This window comes from Fundulus heteroclitus, chromosome 21 (genome assembly GCF_011125445.2).
Source record: "Fundulus heteroclitus isolate FHET01 chromosome 21, MU-UCD_Fhet_4.1, whole genome shotgun sequence".
In the NCBI taxonomy this organism is placed as follows: Eukaryota; Metazoa; Chordata; class Actinopteri; order Cyprinodontiformes; family Fundulidae; genus Fundulus; species Fundulus heteroclitus.
Window position 1 is genome coordinate 6,635,604 of NC_046381.1, and position 19,682 is coordinate 6,655,285.

At 44.1% G+C, this 19,682-nt stretch overlaps 1 protein-coding gene across 1 annotated transcript; it reads right to left on the reverse strand.

The window, feature by feature from the left end:
* Nucleotides 1–688: 688 nt before the first annotated feature.
* On the reverse strand, nucleotides 689–18,710 carry LOC105919001 (ADP-ribosyl cyclase/cyclic ADP-ribose hydrolase 1). The gene is made up of 8 exons (XM_012854209.3): nucleotides 18,414–18,710; nucleotides 9,035–9,161; nucleotides 8,809–8,944; nucleotides 8,272–8,354; nucleotides 2,305–2,378; nucleotides 1,336–1,422; nucleotides 1,155–1,238; nucleotides 689–1,077 (listed from the first exon to the last, which is right to left on the reverse strand). Exons 1-8 carry the CDS (start codon nucleotides 18,578–18,580, stop codon nucleotides 1,020–1,022), a joined length of 816 nt encoding a protein of 271 aa, XP_012709663.2. The 5' UTR covers nucleotides 18,581–18,710; the 3' UTR covers nucleotides 689–1,019.
* Nucleotides 18,711–19,682: the final 972 nt, after the last annotated feature.

The window sequence follows — 19,682 nt, forward strand, 5'->3', positions numbered from 1 at the left end:
TGTGAAAAGTGAAGTAAAGACCCAAAGCTAGTTTTAAAGAGGCTTGATGACCACTGTCTAAAACACTCCGACTGACTGGTAGACTTTCTGGGAGGACAGCAGTCTGGACCGTAGAAAAATCAATGATGGTGATAGAAGAGGGAATTCAGGTGACTAGAACACAGCAACAGGTGATGAGCTAGACTCCAAACCAAGGTAAACGAGGACCTCTGGTGGCAGTGCAAGGGAACTGAAAAAGAGAAAGAAGGAAAACCATACATTCTGGGCTTGTCTCAGTTTATGTGCTAGCCAATTACAGCAGAGCGTAGCTGCAAGGACTGTTCCAATTCACCACTCCTTGAAATGTGTCCTTTTCTCCGATTTGAAGGATAAGTCCAGTGCCTCCTTCATGGCCCACCCTATCCCCATGATTCATTGTTCCAATGGAAACAGCAATTGCAGAGAGGAGTGAAAAGATGTTAATAAAGTTGGATATATTATGCTTTCTGTGTGTTTTAAAAGTAAGTTTTAAAAGTTATTAGGCGAGAATTTAGCTATGTAAACCCAAAATAAATGCTTGGTGTGTTTTACACAACTTGGCATGTTGTGTAAATCTTAAAAATTAAATTACACACACAAAACGCACACAGAAAAAAAAAAGAAAAAAAAAAAACTTCCAATGGTATAGACAATGAGACCCAGGTTGTTGTACTCAAAGTTTTTATAAAAACACCAGATTTACATTTACTAAAAAAATATGCAATAACTTTACTTTACAACTTAGTATGTCAATTACGCGTTACACATTGTGCATGAACTAAACACATACAGCCGAACCTTTATCTAAAACTACAGGGCATGTTATAATAAAAATAATGAAAAAAATATTCCCCAGCTACACCTTTTAATATAAAAAAGACATGATCTGTGTTGAACTGACCCACAAATAGGATTTTAAGTTTGGTTAAAAAAAAAAAAAAAAACAAGAAACTGAAACATAACATAATAAACTGCTTGACGAGGCTTTTTTCCCCCCACTGTCACCAGCAGGCGCCACAGGGTTTCTCTGGGTCCGAGGCGCACGCCTCTAGCTGAGAGCTGTAACACAAAAATAAGCAGGGCATGAGAAGAATTGAAGAAGTTTAATTCATTCTCATTGCTCATATTCCACTCACTCAGGCACTTCTGAGCACCCGTAACCGATCCCTTCGTCCAGCCCCATCTTCAAATTTTGTAAAGATGCATTTGTGCAGTTTGTCCTGCAAGAATAGAACATCCAAAAATATGATACTCTACTCAAACAGGTCAGTAACGTTAAATCAGACCGCCATATTAGATATAAAGAGAAAATCTTACACAAAGTTCTCCTGGGTGACCAGAACAACATTCAGGGCTTTCACCTTGGAAGACGTAAACCTCTTCACCTCAACGCTGGCAAATATACTGAGGGCAAAAATAAAAGAGGAGACATTATTAGGCTTACACAGCATTTATAGCACAGAACAACTGCAAACATCTACACTTAGTAGCCAACCATACATCTGATTATTAATGGTAATAAAAAGAGAGGCAGACTTGGAAAAACAGCATAGACTCCTAAGCGTCTCCAACAGATATTCTACAGGTTTAGGTCAGGGCTTAATCATTCCCAACTTTTTAAAAGTTGATGTCTTTATGTTACCTTAAGGGTATTACAGAAGTCCCTTTCTCTTAGTTATTTGTCAAAATGGTAAAAGATAATAGAACAAGTCATTTGGGTAAGATTTGTGGTATCTTCATAAGTTGAGGGTTGGCTATGTGGAAATCTTAAGAGTGTTGAGAGTCTGCAGCTATATTCTACTGAAATAAATAACTAAAAAATGGAGGTTTATTCTTTTCATCACAGACTGTGTGCAGGCTTCACAGGAAGTTGTTTTGGGGGAAGCCCCAACTTTGTGGACTGTTGCAGATCAAAGACTATGTGCTGCTGCATGGGTGAAAACACAATGAGAAAGGGCTTTATGAGGTTGAATAGTCAGTTCTAACATCACCAACAGTTGGTGGAAAGGAAAAGGTTTGGTGTCCTTACTTTGGTTAAATTGTATCCCTAAGTGAACACATTTTAAAAAAAGATCTAATTTACTTGTAATAATTGGTTTCAGCTGTTCACTCTGATTGCACCAAGTTTAAAAAAAAATAAAAGTCTGCTGAACCTCAATCTGGGACACAATACGACTTTACCGATGCTTGTTGACATGTTAGACGTACCTTCGCTGAGAAAATCTTTGGTTGTACAACTAAACATCCAACAATAGACAATCCCTCTATTGAAACGTTCAGACCCACCTTTCATTATGAAACGGTGTTTCAAGCGAACCGTTTAGCATCACGGTGACGTTCCCGCAAGCAGAATCTCCAAACTGCGCACAAAATGTATTTAAGATTTACACAACAAACCCTTTTCATAGTGTTTCAGTAGCACCGTTTTTAAAATAACACCACTGTCTCTCTTTGCTTCTTCTTGTAGATATTTCAATTTAGCAAGTAATTAAGCAAAGAATGAAAAAGGATACGGAAACAACATTGTTATTTTTCTCTCTCTCTCTCTTTTGGGAACCATGAGGTTGAAAGCAAAATATTAAGAAAGTCTAGTTTGTTACATTATTTTCACTATAATGAGATGTTAACAAAAATACTGTTTAACTGTTATAATATTATTTAAAAGATCATGACATGGCAAAAGGGACAATTTATTTCTAAATAAAACGTAACCTAACAGGTAAGTATAAAAAAAATATGGAGGCCCTCAGTCATGTAACATCTTTAAATAAATAAAAAAAAAACATTTGAAAGACTTCAAAGAAACACAATTTTATACAGAGGACCTCAATTGTCTTGAAAACACAAACTCTGTTGCATTGCATTGTGTGGGCTCGACATACGAGAGGCGACACCTCTCCCTTCATTTCCTGTGGAACTTATGCAATGAAGCGACAGTTGCTTGCCCTCCTCCAGCAGAGCGACCGGCGAAATTCGTGAATGTGACATTTCGAGCTTGTGCATGTAGATGTGCATACATGGGCTTGTGATGCCACATAAGTTGAAAAATTTTAAAGTTTCCGTGTCACTGTCGCGTGGCACTACAGCCAATCAATCAGGGTTTCAGTTAATTCAATTCAATTTTATTTTAATAGCGCCAATTCATAAAACATGTCATCTCAAGGCACTTTTCAAAGTCAAATTCAATCAGATTATACAGATTGGGTGAGATTATATAGCCTCGTGAGACCATCCTGATCAGTTCAGTCTAAAGAACATGGCGGCTTCAGCCGATGAAACTAGCGTTAGCGTGGCTATCGAGCAAGTTTTATCGGAATTACAGAGTATTTCTTTGCTGAGCCAACGAGCCTTTACCTGCAGCAGCAAGAGCAGCTTGGCTTGTGGTTGTGTTTTCGTCGTCGCTCTGTTAGTACGTCATACGCTTTGTTAATCTGATTGTTTTATTTGGCCCATCTATCACCAACATAGACCAATCAGCTAACCAGTATTTTCGCCCCTTCCCAAAATAACTTCAATGGAAGGTTTCCAGATGGATTTGCAGAGCAAATCCATCTGGCGGAGTCAGGTTAGAGATTATACAGATTGGTCAAAAAATGTCCTATATAAGGGAACCCAGTTAATTGCATCAAAGTCTTGACAAGCAGCATTCACTCCTCCCGGAGAAGTGTAGAGCCACAGGGAGAGTCGTCTACATTGTCCATGGCTTTGCATGGACAAAGCCATGGACAATGGCTAAGCAAGCATGAAGCGACAGTGGAAAGAAAAACTCCCCATTAACAGCAAGGAAAAACCTCCAGCAGAACCAGAACCAGGCTCAGTATGAACGGTCATCTGCCTCGACTGACTGGGAGTTTGAAAAGACAGAGCAGACAGACAACAAGAGAGACAAAAAAGCACAGAAGCACACATTGATCCAGTAATCTGTTCTACATTAGATGGTAATAGCGGGTGAGCCGTCTTCCCTGGATGATGTCATAGCTAACAGAATGCCAGACCAGGTGTACCTTCCATGAAAAAAAAAAGAGAGAGCACAAAAAGGTAAAAGCTGAAAACAACAAGCAATGTAAATTGGAGAACAGTAGGAGAACTCAGCACAGTGAGAAAAATAGACCCTAATGTTCTCCAGTAGCCTAAGCCTATAGCAGCATAACTATAGAGATATCTCAGGGTAACATGATCCACTCTAACTATAAGCTTTGTCAAAAAGGAAAGTTTTAGGATTAGTCTTAAAAGTAGACAGGGTGTCTGCCTCACGCACCAAAACTGGGAGTTGGTCCCACAGGAGAGGAGCCTGAGAAGCAACCTGAGGGTTTCACTGCAGTAGCGATGACAGCCATCTGTTGCTGTTGTTTGTCACTCCCCGTGTGTAGAGCCCATTAGATGTAGAAGTATTTATGTTTTGCCTTTCTATTATTTAATTTGAGGGTGTGTGGCTCAGACAAGTAGGCATAAATACTGGAAAACTACTATTCTGTACATAAAGAGACTATTGTTTAAATCTAAGTGCAGGATTTAGTATTTCCATTTAAAGTAGCAGCTCAAAACTCAAGAATCTTAAAATGCTGTGCCTGAAGGACAACTCTCTGATTCTCCTAAAAGATTGTACAGGCCTCACTCCTGATGTCTTTAGCCCGCCCTCCAAATTTTGAATGCACTTGAGAACAACATGCAGCAACACAACATTTGAGCAGGCGGAGGCAGGCTTAGGGTCTTTTCACACCCTGGTTCTCTGGTTGCCATCCGGGGTTTGAGGCCTTGAGGAGGAGCAGGCTATCTAGCCGGGGTCTGGGCTGGGGTTGGGTCGGCTCGAGCTGGCACTTCTGCTCTCATAGGGAATAAGGTGTGGGATTCTGGGGTATGGACCAGGGCCTGCTTCTGCAGGTGAAGAAGCAAACTTTGAGGATGTTATCTTGTTCTCTTTTCCCCTGGTCTATTTTTTTTCACCTTTTCTCACTTTTTAATGTTTAATGTTTTTAATATTTTCTCTCATCTTTTTCTCTTCCTTTCTTTCTCTTGTACCTTTCTGTTTCTGTGTCCATTGAACTTGATATAATCCCAAACAATATCCAATAAAGATTTTTGCATCTATATTAAGCAGGGCACTATAACGAAAACAGTAATGCGGCAATTATGAAAGTAAATCTGTTGTGCTGTCTTTGGCATTAAGGCAACAATTATGTGCAACACAGCTAGATAGGACAGCTTAAAACAAGTACTTTTTTTAAAATTGTGATTTTTTTTTTATGTTTGAGTAATATTTCTAATTTCCATCTTGATACTCAGCTGCTCTCACTTAAAACTCTGCCAACACAGTTAAGATATTATGTGTTCTTGAAAACCTGCTCTATTTTTATTAAAATTGTGTTATTGCTCTCAGATTTGGTATCTACGGTGGCCCTGAGGTGCAAAGCGCTACAACTTTAAGGAAAGCACTCCAACATTAATGAAAGCGCTACAACAATAAGGAAAGCACTCCAACATTAACAAAAATATTACAACATTAACAAAAGCACTTCAACATTAACGAAAGCACTCCAACAATAACAAAAGCGCTACAACATTTAGGAAAGCGCTGCAACATTTAGGAAAGCGCTACAACATTAACAAACCGGAAGAGGTACGTCCCAGTGGGAGACCTAAGAAATCGCTGATTGGACTACAGCTCGTTTTTACTTTTGAACCGAAAGTATTTCTGGCTTTACTGTGTTTTATAAAACCATGAATGTTCTCGGTGATCCAAACCATAAGATGCAGTCTAAAACGCCACTTAGTCTGTTTATAAGTATCGTTTTTATTAATTCTGCTTTTTTTTAACTACGTGCGCTGTGTTTCTGTGCATCAGCGCTCTGGTCTGCTCCTCTCCCCTCCCTCCCCTCGGACCCAGGGGCTTTTATCAGCGGCAGCCTTATTACTACGTTTAATGTCTTTCCACTCCTACCAAAATGTCCTAATTAAAATCAATAGGAGAGTCCGTAGCTGTGTTTCATGCTATTTTCTTTTTAACGACACAGAACCAGTGGCGCTTCGGTGGGCGTGCTGCCTTGGCTTGAATTCAGGTGCGCAAAATTACGTTACATATAATTTAGGTGTGCACTTTTAAGGGTCATTTCAACAAGCTTGTAACATCGGAGCTTCAGTTCAGACCCAATATTCATTCTCTTCCCTCTAAAGGAGCCCTATACAGTCTTTATTTATGCATTTCCCCCACTGTTATCCCTCGCGCGCAGCGCACCAGGGTAAAATAAAGCAGCTGCGGATCATGCGTAAAGACCACCCCCAAACAGATTTTATGTTATCGTAGTTGATAATGAAACTACAGCTTATCATTAATCTATCCATGTTGGTCTCATTTGTGAATGAGGCGGAGTTTGATCAAGCCTAAAAGGTCCAACATTTTCCAGTCAGCTGTAACCCTTAAAGCATACAGGGCTGCGTCGTTCACGCTGCGTCTTTACGCATGATCCGCAGCTGCTCTATTTCACCCTGGTGCGCTGCGCGCGAGGGATAACAGTGGGGGAAAGCATAAATAAAGACTGTATATGGCTCCTTTAGAGGGAAGAGAATGAATATTGGGTCTGAACTGAAGCTCCTGATGTTACAAGCTTGTTGAAATGACCCTTAAAAGTGCACACCTAAATTATATGTAACGTAATTTTGCGCACCTGAATTCAAGCCAAGGCAGCACGCCCACCGAAGCGCCACTGGTTCTGTGTCGTTAAAAAGAAAATAGCATGAAACACAGCTACGGACACTCCTATTGATTTTAATTAGGACATTTTGGTAGGAGTGGAGAGACATTAAACGTAGTGATAAGGCTGCCGCTGATAAAAGCCCCTGGGTCCGAGGGGAGAGGAGCAGACCAGAGCGTTGAGGTACAGAAACACAGCGCACGTAGTTAAAAAAAAAAGCATAATGAATAAAAGCGAAACTTATAAACAGACTAAGTGGCGTTTTAGACTGCATCTTACGGTTTGGATCACCGATAACATTCATGTTTTTAAAAAACACAGTAAAGCCAGAAATACTTTCGGTTCAAAAGTAAAAACGAGCTGTAGTCCAATCAGCGATTTCTTAGGTCTCCCACTGGGACGTACCTCTTCCGGTTTGTTAATGTTGTAGCGCTTTCCTAAATGTTGCAGCGCTTTCCTAAATGTTGCAGCGCTTTCGTTATTGTTGGAGTGCTTTCGTTAATGTTGAAGTGCTTTTGTTAATGTTGTAATATTGTTAATGTTGGAGTGCTTTCCTTATTGTTGTAGCGCTTTCCTAAATGTTGTAGCGCTTTCCTTAAAGTTGGGGTGCTTTCCTTAAAGTTGTAGCGCTTTCATTAATGTTGGGGTGCTTTCCTTAAAGTTGTAGCGCTTTCATTAATGTTGGGGTGCTTTCCTTAAAGTTGTAGCGCTTTGCACCTCAGGGCCACCGTAGGTATCGCTCAACAACATCTCCTAAGTTCAGAAGGCTTGAACTCTGCTCCTGTACAAGCAGGTTTAATTGAGTTTAGTTTATTTAGTTCATTTTAACAAAATAGAGCAATATCACCATTAGCAGGTGTCCTTCAGTTCAATTGGAAACATTCGACTACTCCCAGTCAAAACTTATGGACTGTAGATGATGAACTCTCTAAATTCCTTGCATCTGTATGTTGAGGAGCATTCTTAAACGGTTGGACTATTTGCTCAGGCAGTTGTTCACAAAGTGGTGACCCTTAATCTATATTACTTGAGAAGGGTTGAACCTTTCAAAGATGATCCTTTTATACCCAATCCTGACACTCACCTGTTTCTCATTACCCTGTTCACCTGTGGGATGTTCCAAACAGGTGTTTTTTGAGCATTCGTCAACCTTCCCAGTCTTTAGCTGCAACCTGTCCCACTTTCTTGGAACTTGTTGCAGGCACCAAATTAATGTAATGTAAGCTTGAGCTAATTTAATAAAACAATTACTTGAAATTATACCCCTTGCTTGTTTTCAGTTTGTCTGAGGTAGATTACTGTTGTGTCTTCGCAGCCAAACCAAAGCAGAGCCCCTCTGAATGTGTGGGCTGCTGCTCACTCAGGAGAGAGCTGTGCAATGTGGCTCCATGGAGACCCAAACAAAGCCTCATTGATGAAGGCCTTTTTCTGTTCTCCTCTTCGTCGTTATCAGGAGGGAACTGCAATGCCACGTTGAGTGAATGTGTTGTGCTCACCACCGCTCAATAACACAGCTGTCATAGTTAGTTTTTTTAGTACAAAAAAAATTATATGTTTGACTTACTGCAGCTGAGATTCTATTCCAAAATGAGCGAACTGGGCTCTTCACACACTCATTCCATCCAGGGCAACCAGTGGTGAAAGTTTCTATAACAATAGCAACAATTTAGTAAGGTTCTGGCATAAGAACAGACATGAAACTACAGAACTTCACACCAAAACACTACACATTGAAGAGAAGTAGTACAAAAAAATTAAATGTAGAAAGACATTTGTTTTTTGCTCCTAAATTTCTGCAGTAGACCATATTTATGTCCATATTTAATATAAAAAAGGAAATAAGAGCATAGTTTATGCATAAAAGTTATAAAAACCTGAGCACTTATTCAACGGGTCCCCTAGAAAGTCATTCAACCACTCAAACGTAGCTGACAAGAAAATTACAGATGTAATCGACTTGAACATATACATATCTGTCGCTGCCAGGTAAAGCATGTAGTGGAGTGACATTAGGGTCACGAAAAGCTGAGAAATAACAACAGACAAAATTGTGGCTCCTTCCTCGAAATCTTAGCTCCACACCAAACTTTAGGAGTCTTACCATTGCTGCCCTTCTTTCCACACCAGACTAGGTCATCCAGAACCGATCCCAACAGGGAGTCCTCCACAGTCCTAAAACAGTCCTTCTTTCCAGTGAATTCATGGACCACATCCTTTGTCTTGCTCCAGAACATCAACTATCCACAAACACAAACATCATAACAGTGACTTACTGTGGCTAAGCTATGATCAAGCTGTATTACGATACATAGTTTCATCAGTTTTACTCTGTTGCAGGCAGATTCCATAGGAGCTGCAGCAATGACGGGATCGTAAGCCTCTGTGGGAACTTCACAAGGATCTTTGTTAACGTAGGCCTGTTGAAATGCGTCCCATATGGTTTGACAGTTGGCCCTGGAAGGTAAAGTTCAGAGTTGAGCTTTTAAGTGTCACACAGACACGTTTTGAAAATGTACTTATTGTGTATTTAAAAGTGTTGACTATCCATCCATCCTTCCATTTTCCAACATGATTATCCCCTGTGGGGTCATGCGGGGTGCTGGTTCCTATCTCCAGCTGTCAATGGGCGAGAGGCGGGGTACACGCAGGGCAAGTGTTGACGAAATGAGCAATTTTTTTAAATTGAGAATTATCTTGCTACTCAATCACAAACATGGAAAAATAATATTTTTCATTATTTGCTTTTTTATGTAAAAAAAAAAAATGCAAATGTCCTATATATATTTACAGCAGATATAACTGTTGTTGGGCTGCAAATAAAAAAAGGTTTAAAGAACAATAAATCTTTGGAGAGTGACTAAAAAGACAGCAAAGCACAGCGCCTGTGTTCTTATTTCTATGGCCTACATATCGCAGTTCACAGTTTTACCATCAACGATGCGCTCACATGTGGAACATCTGTTCATGAACCATGTGACCAGGAGCACAAATGCATGTGTGCTTACCAGGAAAGCTATGCCTAGAATCGTCCCTGAGCTGTGTGCTGTGTTTTCTGGTATTCATGCTGCTCCTTGTTCTCTAATGTTCTCTAACAAACCTCCAAGGCACACACACACTTTGACGCCCTTTACCAGTTAGGTGACTTCTGAAGGCAATTTGGGAATTATGTAAGGGAATCTGAGGAACGGAAGCCTGATTCAGACGCACGCCACACTTTCAAACGTCTGTGTTAAAAAACAAACTTATTCTTTCTAACATAGAAAACAGATACAATAAAATAAATTGAGGTTTGTGATAGTAAAATGAGAAAAGGCTTATATGAATACTTTTGCAGGACCCTGTATATATAAAAGATGACAAAGACGGGTGAACAGATTGCTGTTTGGCTTTTATCCTTAAAGTGCGTTCACACCAAACGCGAATAAGGCGAATGAAGCGAGTGATTTACAGGTTTTCCCCTATGTACAGGTGCGTCCAGGAGCAAATTAATGGTCCACGATGCGAACAACGCATTTAAATCGAGTTGAATGACTTGAATTGGGCAAATAGACAATGTGAACTTTTCTGTCAATTAGCGTCACGATAAGCGCCTTCCGCCTCCATTTATTTAAGCACGAAAATTTTTTATTTATATGTTTAGATGTACAATTAGGCTATATTTCTATTGACGCAGGGCAGAAGCTCCTCCTGAACGTTTACTGCATTTTGCACCATTTACTTTGCACTATAAACATGGTTGAACATTCTTCTGCACGCTTTTTTAAAAACTGCTTTTCTCTTGCACTGTTACATTCTTATCACCGCTGCACTCTACATTGTAAGGTTGTTTTTATAACAACTGCACTACGCTGTCGTAAGATGCGTGTAACCAAATTTCGCTTTGTAAGCACTCTGTGGATACAAAAGGACAATAAAGTTTGTCAAAGTCTAAGTCTAATGTTGTGTCCGCTGGAAGCGACCATCATCCAGACTCAGCTCCAACTCCAGGTGGTGGTACTCTTTCTCTGGAGTGTCTAGTGGACCCAGAGGAGCCAATGCTGTTTTTCAGCTTGTCACATTACATATAGCACTGTGGTTCCCACGGTAAAATCCATTGAGCAGACAGGAGTAACCTGTAAAGGTGGGGGAAATATGCTGCGTTGTCTGTGCGTTTGCCTAAGACAAATGGCGAGCGACCAACGGCAGGCGGTCAACGCGACGAACCCGCCGTGTTCATGTTCCTTGTAGGGCTGGGCGATATGGATTAAAAAATAGATCTCCGATTTTATCATACCAAATCAGATTAATCGATTTTTTTTCCTCCTTTTTTTTTTCATAAAAAGAAATTATTTTAAAACCTTGCTTTTATGTCAAGCATTTCGTCAGGGAGTTGACCTGAATTCAAAGTGCAACTAAAAACAAGCTGTGAAACAAGCTTGTAAAACAAGATGGTAGCCGTGTCATTAAAAAACAATGGAAATATAACAAAACATTTGCTGCTAGTGGTATTACACATTGAGCTAAGAACAGGCTTCACTGCACTTGTGAACTTCAAACTAAGTAAAACAAAAAAAGTAAATAAGTAAATGAAGTACCTCGTATTATGGTAAAAAAAAAGTTTCTACTTAACAATATTTTGACAATACATTTGCCTAAACATAAATTCAGCATCACATGCTGTTCTCTTCATGGAAACACAATGAGTGTATTGGCAAAATAAAATCCAGATTTTCCAAAAATGAAATCTTAAAGAACTGTAAATTCAAATGAATGGATTAAATCGATTTATCGCCCAGCCCTAGTTCCTTGTGAGCACACCTCTGCAGTTTGGCCTGCTAAAAGCATCGACCACAAATGCAAGATCTTAAAGACAACTTAAAAGTGTCCAGTCTGTGTTTATTTTGTCTGTTTGTTTTTTTTTCTTAAATAGTACAATCCGATTTTACCATAGAGCTGAATCCTTTCACATACACCGAGGTAAAAACCTAGAGTGAAAACCTAGAGAGTAGTTATGCAACCCTCCTTTTTATCCTATTTAAGGGAATGTGAGGAACAGAGGTTGGATTGAGTGGCACGCCACACTTTCAGATGTGTACTACGTATGGGAATAAAAAAAATGTAAACCACATATTCTTTCTAACATAGAAAATAGCAATAAAATACACTGAACGTTGTAATGTAATAAAATGAGAAAGAGCCTATATTAATACTTTTGCAGGACTCTGTAAATACAAAAGATGATACAGACGGCTGAACAAACAGCCGTTCCATTTTATCCTTAAGAGCGCTTCTTGTCCATCTATCATGGAGCATGCTGGGTGGAGAAATGTTCCTGTGTAGAGCCTTTTACTGTGGAATGATCTGCCATAAACTGATGGCAAACATTGGTATTTTTTGTCTTAAATTAACACAAAGCACTGAGAAGTCTGGATATTTAAGTCTAGAAAATTCGTTTTTTTTGCATAATAAACATGTAGGTACCCTGTTAAATGAAGTGAAGAAGTCAGTTATTATTTTTATGTTATTTTCTGTTGCATTGGATGAATTTGTTGTTTTAAAGATCCTGGAAATATTATTTTTTGGGTTTTCAGAGATGTTGAGAGAAGATTTATAAGCTGCTGCATTTTATTATCAATATTTTGTCATGATTTTAGGTTCTGTCTTAGTTTTGATTCATGGAATAGTTTGAGTTTTGTTGTGGTTTGATTTTGTTCTTTGTGTTATACTATCTGTTAGGGTTCTGTAAGCTTTTAGCTCAGTTCTGTTCACCTGCCAGCTCACTCCCCTGTCAGCAGTCACCAACCTATCAGTTCAGTTCTCTGTCAGTCACTTCCCTGCCTCTGATTAGTTCCAGCTGTTTCCCGGTAATTAGTTTTCACTCCATTTCACCTGTGCACTTCACTATATAGTTCTGCCTCGGTCTTTAGTTCTCCGCCAGATCATTAACGAGCCACGGTGAGTTTAGTTCCAGCATTCTATATTCTGATTGACCTGTTGATGATAACCCGAGAGCCTTTTTTGATTCTGAGCCAGCCTGTTCCCTGATCTGTTTTTCCTGCCCTGTCTGACTGATTTACCGGTTTACCGACTAGTTTCTGTCCCATGGTTATCCGAGCTTGCTTTGCCCTGTCTGTACCTCTGCCTATTTTGGACTGCTTTTTGTGTACCGGATTTTGGACTGCCCTTTTGACTATTGAGCCCGCCTGTCCCTGTTTTCATTATTAAAATCCTGTTTTTTGCCTTAACCTCACTTGTTTGGCTTGAATACTGGGTTTGCCTGATTCACGATCATAACAGAATGATCTGGCCCGGCTAAAACCTATCGCCCAACAAGTTTTTAGAGGTTTTTTTTTTCCCCTCCACACGCTATGGCTTGGGAGGGTTCCAGATTGGCGTTCTGTCCCCCTGGTATCGGTCCCAGACGCCATCTCTCCAGCAGCCGCAGCAGCAGTAACCCGCTGCCTGCTCCGAGCTTACGATTGGGAGGGCTTTTTGTCACTAATTCAGGTTCTGCTCAGAATAGAGGGGATCACTCACCCAGCGACACCGCTGTCGGCTCTGCCCATGGGTTTTATCCAGACCCAACTTTGTTTATGGAGGTCGAAGCGGAGGTGGTGCGGGATCTTCGCCCGGATCTTTTTCTCTCTCTCCCTCCAGAGGAGGAGATGCAGGGAACGCTGTGGGCTCCGCCGATCCCGGCTCTACCGACAGGATCAAACCTCCAGCAAGTCCTGCCGTCCCGCCGTCGGAGGAGGGGACGGAAACCTGTGGGTCGCTCCTTCACCCGTTCTGTTCGGCCGACAGGCGAGTCAGTACCGCGCCCGTCCGTTGCCACTTCCTGCCCAGTGGATCGGAGTCCGGTGCTCCCCAGAGCTGAGCAGCCCACAGCGCCTCCTGGTGGCGCCCGTGATGCTGAGGATCTGGCTCTGGAGGACCAGTTAAGAGCTTTTGCCCCTATTATTAAAGACCTTAGGGAGGCTCTTTTCTGCCAGTATTCAGAGGAGCTGGAGGCAAAATTAAAGGAGGTCGAGGGGCACTATAGAGCGGCTCTCCAGGGTTTCTATAGTGGACTCAATCCTGTCCCCAAGGGTCCAGCCGACGCCCCGGCACCTGCACCTGTCCCAGAGGACCCGCCTCCTACCTCAGCTCCAGTGCCGGCCTCCGGCAGCTATAAGGCAGCACTGTCTGCGCAGCCGGCCCAAGACGCTGCAACCCCGGAGGGTCCGCAGCCGGCCCAAGACGCTGCAACCCCGGAGGGTCCGCAGCCGGCCCAAGACGTTGCAACCCCGGAGGCTCCGCAGCCGGCCCGAGACGCTGCAACCCCGGAGGCTCCGCAGCCGGCCCGAGACGCTGCAACCCCGGAGGGTCCGCAGCCGGCCCGAGACGCTGCAACCCAGGAGGGTCCGCAGCCGGCCCGAGACGCTGCAACCCAGGAGGGTCCGCAGCCGGCCCGAGACGCTGCAACCCAGGAGGGTCCGCAGTCGGCCCGAGACGCTGCAACCCAGGAGGGTCCGCCGCCGGCCCGCGACGTGGGAACCCAGGAGGGTCCGCCGCCAGTCTGCGACGTGGGAACCCAGGAGGGTCCGCCGCCAGTCTGCGACGTGGGAACCCAGGAGGGTCCGCCGCCAGTCTGCGACGTGGGAACCCAGGAGGGTCCGCCGCCAGTCTGCGACGTGGGAACCCAGGAGGGTCTACCACTGGCCCACGATGAGGGGGTTCAGACGAGCCCTCTTTCAGGCCGCAACTCGGGGGCTCATCGGGACACTGGGCGCCGTGGCCCTCGCCCAGACGACAAGCGGCGCCGTGGCCCTCGCCCAGACGACAAGCGGCGCCGTGGCCCTCGCCCAGACGACAAGCGGCGCCGTGGCCCTCGCCCAGACGACAAGCGGCGTCGTGGCCCTCGCCCGAACGACAAGCTCCGTCGGGGGCCTCGCCGAGAAGACAAGCACCCAGAGCCCCATGGAGACTTAGAGGCCCCTGGACCTCTTCTGAAGCTCTTACCCCCTCATCTTTGGCTTGACAGCCAATTTCCCAAGTGGCTGACCAAACTGTCTTTGTCGGAGGTTCTGGAAGGGTTATTGATGAGGTTCTGGGTGTTAAAGGGTCTGGGAGCGTCTGAACCTGTAGCCTGAAGCCAGGTCCCGTCTGAACCTGTAGCCTGTAGCCAGGCCCCGTCTGAACCTGTAGCCTGTAGCCAGGGGCCGTCTGAACCTGTAGCCTGTAGCCAGGGGCCGTCTGAACCTGTAGCCTGTAGCCAGGGGCCGTCTGAACCTGTAGCCTGTAGCCAGGGCCCGTCTGAACCTGTAGCCTGTAGCCAGGTCCCGTCTGAACCTGTAGCCTGTAGCCAGGTCCCGTCTGAACCTGTAGCCTGTAGCCAGGGGCCGTCTGAACCTGTAGCCTGTAGCCAGGGGCCGTCTGAACCTGTAGCCTGTAGCCAGGGGCCATCTGAACCTGAAGCCTGTAGCCAGGGGCCGTCTGAACCTGAAGCCAGTAGCCAGGGGCCGACTGAACCTGAAGCCAGTAGCCAGGGGCCGACTGAACCTGAAGCCAGTAGCCAGGGGCCGACTGAACCTGAAGCCAGTAGCCAGGGGCCGACTGAACCTGAAGCCAGTAGCCAGGGGCCGACTGAACCTGAAGCCTGTAGCCAGACTCCTCCTGAACTCTGTAGCCAGGCTCTTCCTGAACTCTGTAGCCAGGCTCTTCCTGAACTCTGTAGCCAGGCTCCTCCTGAACTCTGTAGCCAGGCGCCTCCTGAACTCTGTAGCCAGGCGCCTCCTGAACTCTGTAGCCAGGCGCCTCCTGAACTCTGTAGCCAGGCGCCTCCTGAACTCTGTAGCCAGGCGCCTCCTGAACTCTGTAGCCAGGCGCCTCCTGAACTCTTGAGCCAGGTGCCTCCTGAACTCTTTAGCCAGGCGTCTCTTCTAGCTCTTAGTCCGGCGCCAGGTTCTGTTCTCTCTCTCTCCAGGCGTCGGTTCCTGAGGGTCCTGTTCTGCCGCCGGCCTCAGAGGTTGCTGCTCCGCCGCCGGTCTCCGAGAGACATGCTCCGCCGCCGGTCTCCGAGAGACATGCTCCGCCGCCGGTCTATGAGAGACCTGTTCCGCCACCGGCCGGCGGACATCTTTGCTAACCGGGGCCGTCCTACAGGACACCCGCCGGATTACCTGTCTCACAGGGGTCGTCCGCCGGGACGTCCGCCGGAGAACCTGACACGCCTAGGACGTCCGCCGGAGAGCCTGACACGCCGAGGACGTCCGCCGGAGAGCCTGACACGCCGAGGACGTCCGCCGGAGAGCCTGACACGCCGAGGACGTCCGCCGGAGAGCCTGACACGCCGAGGACGTCCGGCGGACAACCTGACACGCCGAGGCCGTCCTTCGGGACGCCCGCCGGAGAACCTGACACGGCTGGGTCGTCCTCCTGGACGCCCGCCTGAGAACCTGACACGGCTGGGTCGTCCTCCTGGACGCCCGCCTGAGAACCTGACACGGCTGGGTCGTCCTCCTGGACGCCCGCCTGAGAACCTGACACGGCTGGGTCGTCCTCCTGGACGCCCGCCTGAGAACCTGACACGCCGGGGTCGTCCTCCTGGACGCCCGCCTGAGAAGCTGACTCGCCGGGGTCGTCCTCCTGGACGCCCGCCTGAGAACCTGACTCGTCGGGGCCGTCCTCCTGGACGCCCGCCTGAGAACTTGATTCGTCTTGCTTTGTTTTAGTTTGTATTTGGACATTTGTTTGATTCTAGCCCTCCGTCCTGCACCTCCCTCCACCCACCCGATCTAGTCTGTCTTTTTTTTTTTTGCTTTAGGCCGTCTGGAATCCGGCCTTAAGGAGGGGGTTCTGTCATGATTTTAGGTTCTGTCTTAGTTTTGATTCATGGAATAGTTTTGTTGTGGTTTGATTTTGTTCTTTGTGTTATACTATCTGTTAGGGTTCTGTAAGCTTTTAGCTCAGTTCTGTTCACCTGCCAGCTCACTCCCCTGTCAGCAGTCACCAACCTATCAGTTCAGTTCACTGTCAGTCACTTCCCTGCCTCTGATTAGTTCCAGCTGTTTCCCGGTAATTAGTTTTCACTCCATTTCACCTGTGCACTTCACTATATAGTTCTGCCTCGGTCTTTAGTTCTCCGCCAGATCATTAACGAGCCACGGTGAGTTTAGTTCCAGCATTCTATATTCTGATTGACCTGTTGATGATAACCCGAGAGCCTTTTTTGATTCTGAGCCAGCCTGTTCCCTGATCTGTTTTTCCTGCCCTGTCTGACTGATTTACCGGTTTACCGACTAGTTTCTGTCCCATGGTTATCCGAGCTTGCTTTGCCCTGTCTGTACCTCTGCCTATTTTGGACTGCTTTTTGTGTACCGGATTTTGGACTGCCCTTTTGACTATTGAGCCCGCCTGTCCCTGTTTTCATTATTAAAATCCTGTTTTTTGCCTTAACCTCACTTGTTTGGCTTGAATACTGGGTTTGCCTGATTCACGATCATAACATATTTGTTTGTACAACTTTGATGGGGATGGTAATTTGCTGAAATAGTTTTCTTTTCCGATTTATTATATTCAGCATTTACTTTGAGGCACATTTTTGAGTTCAGCAAACAGCATATTGTTTTAGGGAAATTTGTTTTGATTAAAGTGAACATTTATCCAGCATTTTTCTGTTGCATTTAAAACGACGTCCCCTGTCAAACAACCCACAGCACTGTACTATTTATTTTTTATGTGTTACTGATCTGCAGGTCTGGAATCAGAATGACGGCTAAATCAGAATCAGACAGGAAAAGTTTGATCAGTGTATGAATGCATCAGCTCAGCAAGGCGTGGATCGGCTTAAGGCCCTACTTTGATGTAATTAAAGAAAAGAAAGTAAACCAAAGTACAGCTTGATGCGGTCCATGCTCAATGAGGATATTTTGCACTTGCTTAAGTTAAAACTTTACTCAAAAGGTCCCTTTGTATCTTAAAAAATAAGTTAAAAAAAAAGGAAAAAAAAAAGAAAAAAAAACACTCCAACATTGTTTATTCAATAGATAATTCCAGTCAGTGTTGATGCAGAGAAAAATAGCTTTCTGGCATGGGGAACATTTTCATTGCATGCTGCAGTCCTGCAGGAAGAGCATGGAGATTTTTTGTTTAACACCGTTGATCACAGTTCTGCTAAGACAGGATATCCTGCAGAAACTACTGATTTGCTTCGAGCTTTTGTTGCAGCAGGTTTTTGACGAATGTGAAATGCAAGATGTTTCTACCATGCATCCACGGATACTTCTCATGCCTTAAATAACATTTCCAGACATTGCTCTACTATGGAGCCCGTCAAAGTGTCAACAGGTTAAAATAAATAAAATAAAACAGGTGGAAATCCGGTCTCACGCTCCGGTCTCTCGTGGTTCCTACTTTTTTTTTTTTTTATCCAATGTGGCAATAAGAATTGTCGTCTTAAAGCCAAAAAGAGCCCAACAGTTTTTACTTTCACTAGCGGAGCCTTACTGCTTTCGCCATAGTGCTCCGCTTGATTTATATATGCAAGAAGCTTTATTATAATTTATGCAGAAAATATTTCATATTTGGACACTGAAACAAGAAGGTAGAAGAGGGGGAAAAAGGAGAAAAAGTGAAAGAAAGATGACAGAAAAGGAAGTGAGCGACACAACATCCTCAGTGTGTTTCTTCACCTGAAGAACTGCGCATTTCAACTCCAAGCACGCGCTCAGAAACAACACCACTCACCCTTTGAACTTCTGACATCTCCCCATGAACTCGCGCTTAAAGTCATCGTCTCTCCGACTCAGAACCACTGCCAGGATGATGGCGATGACAACCACGACAACCACCGCTAATATAACGGCCATAATAAGTTTGCGTCTCCCGCGCTTCCTTTCCAAGCCGCTCTCCATGTTTTCAACTTTCCGGGGGCCAGAAGTTCACTTCTCTGTCGGTTCGTTGTCACTGATACGTCCCTCGCGCTATGACCGCGGACAAGTGAGCCGCCGCTTCGGAAACGGCAGTCAAGTCAGCCCTCACTTGACTGCGCTGCTGTACTGGAGGTCTATTTATAGGCGCGCCGCGCGTGAACCACTGACGTGACGTCAACGATCAGGAGTTACAGACGGTGATATGAAACTGAAATTCCGAATATGAATACAGCTGTACGATATAAATATAGGTGTTCCTTGTTGTTGTACTTACTAATAATATGTTTTACATTTTTTCCCACATGAATGAGCCATAATCTTAAAAGAGGCGACATGTCAAAACTGTTTCACGTGGGACTAAAGAGAAATAATGGGAACCGATTATTATTATTATTATTATTATTATTATTATTATTATTATTATTATTATTATTATTATTAAAACGCTCCCATTTACAGAGTTTCATTGTTATTGCTTATTTGTTACACATGTTTCAGACCCCAAATAGGGGAGGTCAGTGTTGGTTGTCACACTCCTCATATCAAGCAAAGGGCTTTGTAAAATATTTTTGGTGTCATAATGCACCTTTTTCTGGACTTCTGTTTCCCTTGAGCCAGTATTCTTCCAGCCCAGTTACAGCCATCACCTTTCCCCCGATCGTCTTCACCTGTTGTTCCTTATTAAGTTGAATCTGTCCACCTGTCCACCAGCATACTTGAACCGTCCAGTCAGCTCTTCACCGCCGGAAACTCTCTCTTACCGACAAGGAGACAAGCCACGCTGTTGTATTGTTAGATTTTTAAATTTGCCTTTATATTTAATATATAAAATAGACAAGACAACTGGGTCTGACGATGATAGTGACTGAAGAACGCAGTTGTATAAAGTAATGTTGCATGTTGCACTTGTTGAATTTGAGCTTTCTGTGCCAGCTGTGAAAATCCGTGCTAATGTTTTAAACATGGCAATTATTTAGTGTTCAACTGCTTTGTTAAAACACAAATACGCTGAAAATTAATTTCTATAACTATATTCAATTGAACTTGACAATGGAACATTATGCAATGGGATATTTTAAAGCAG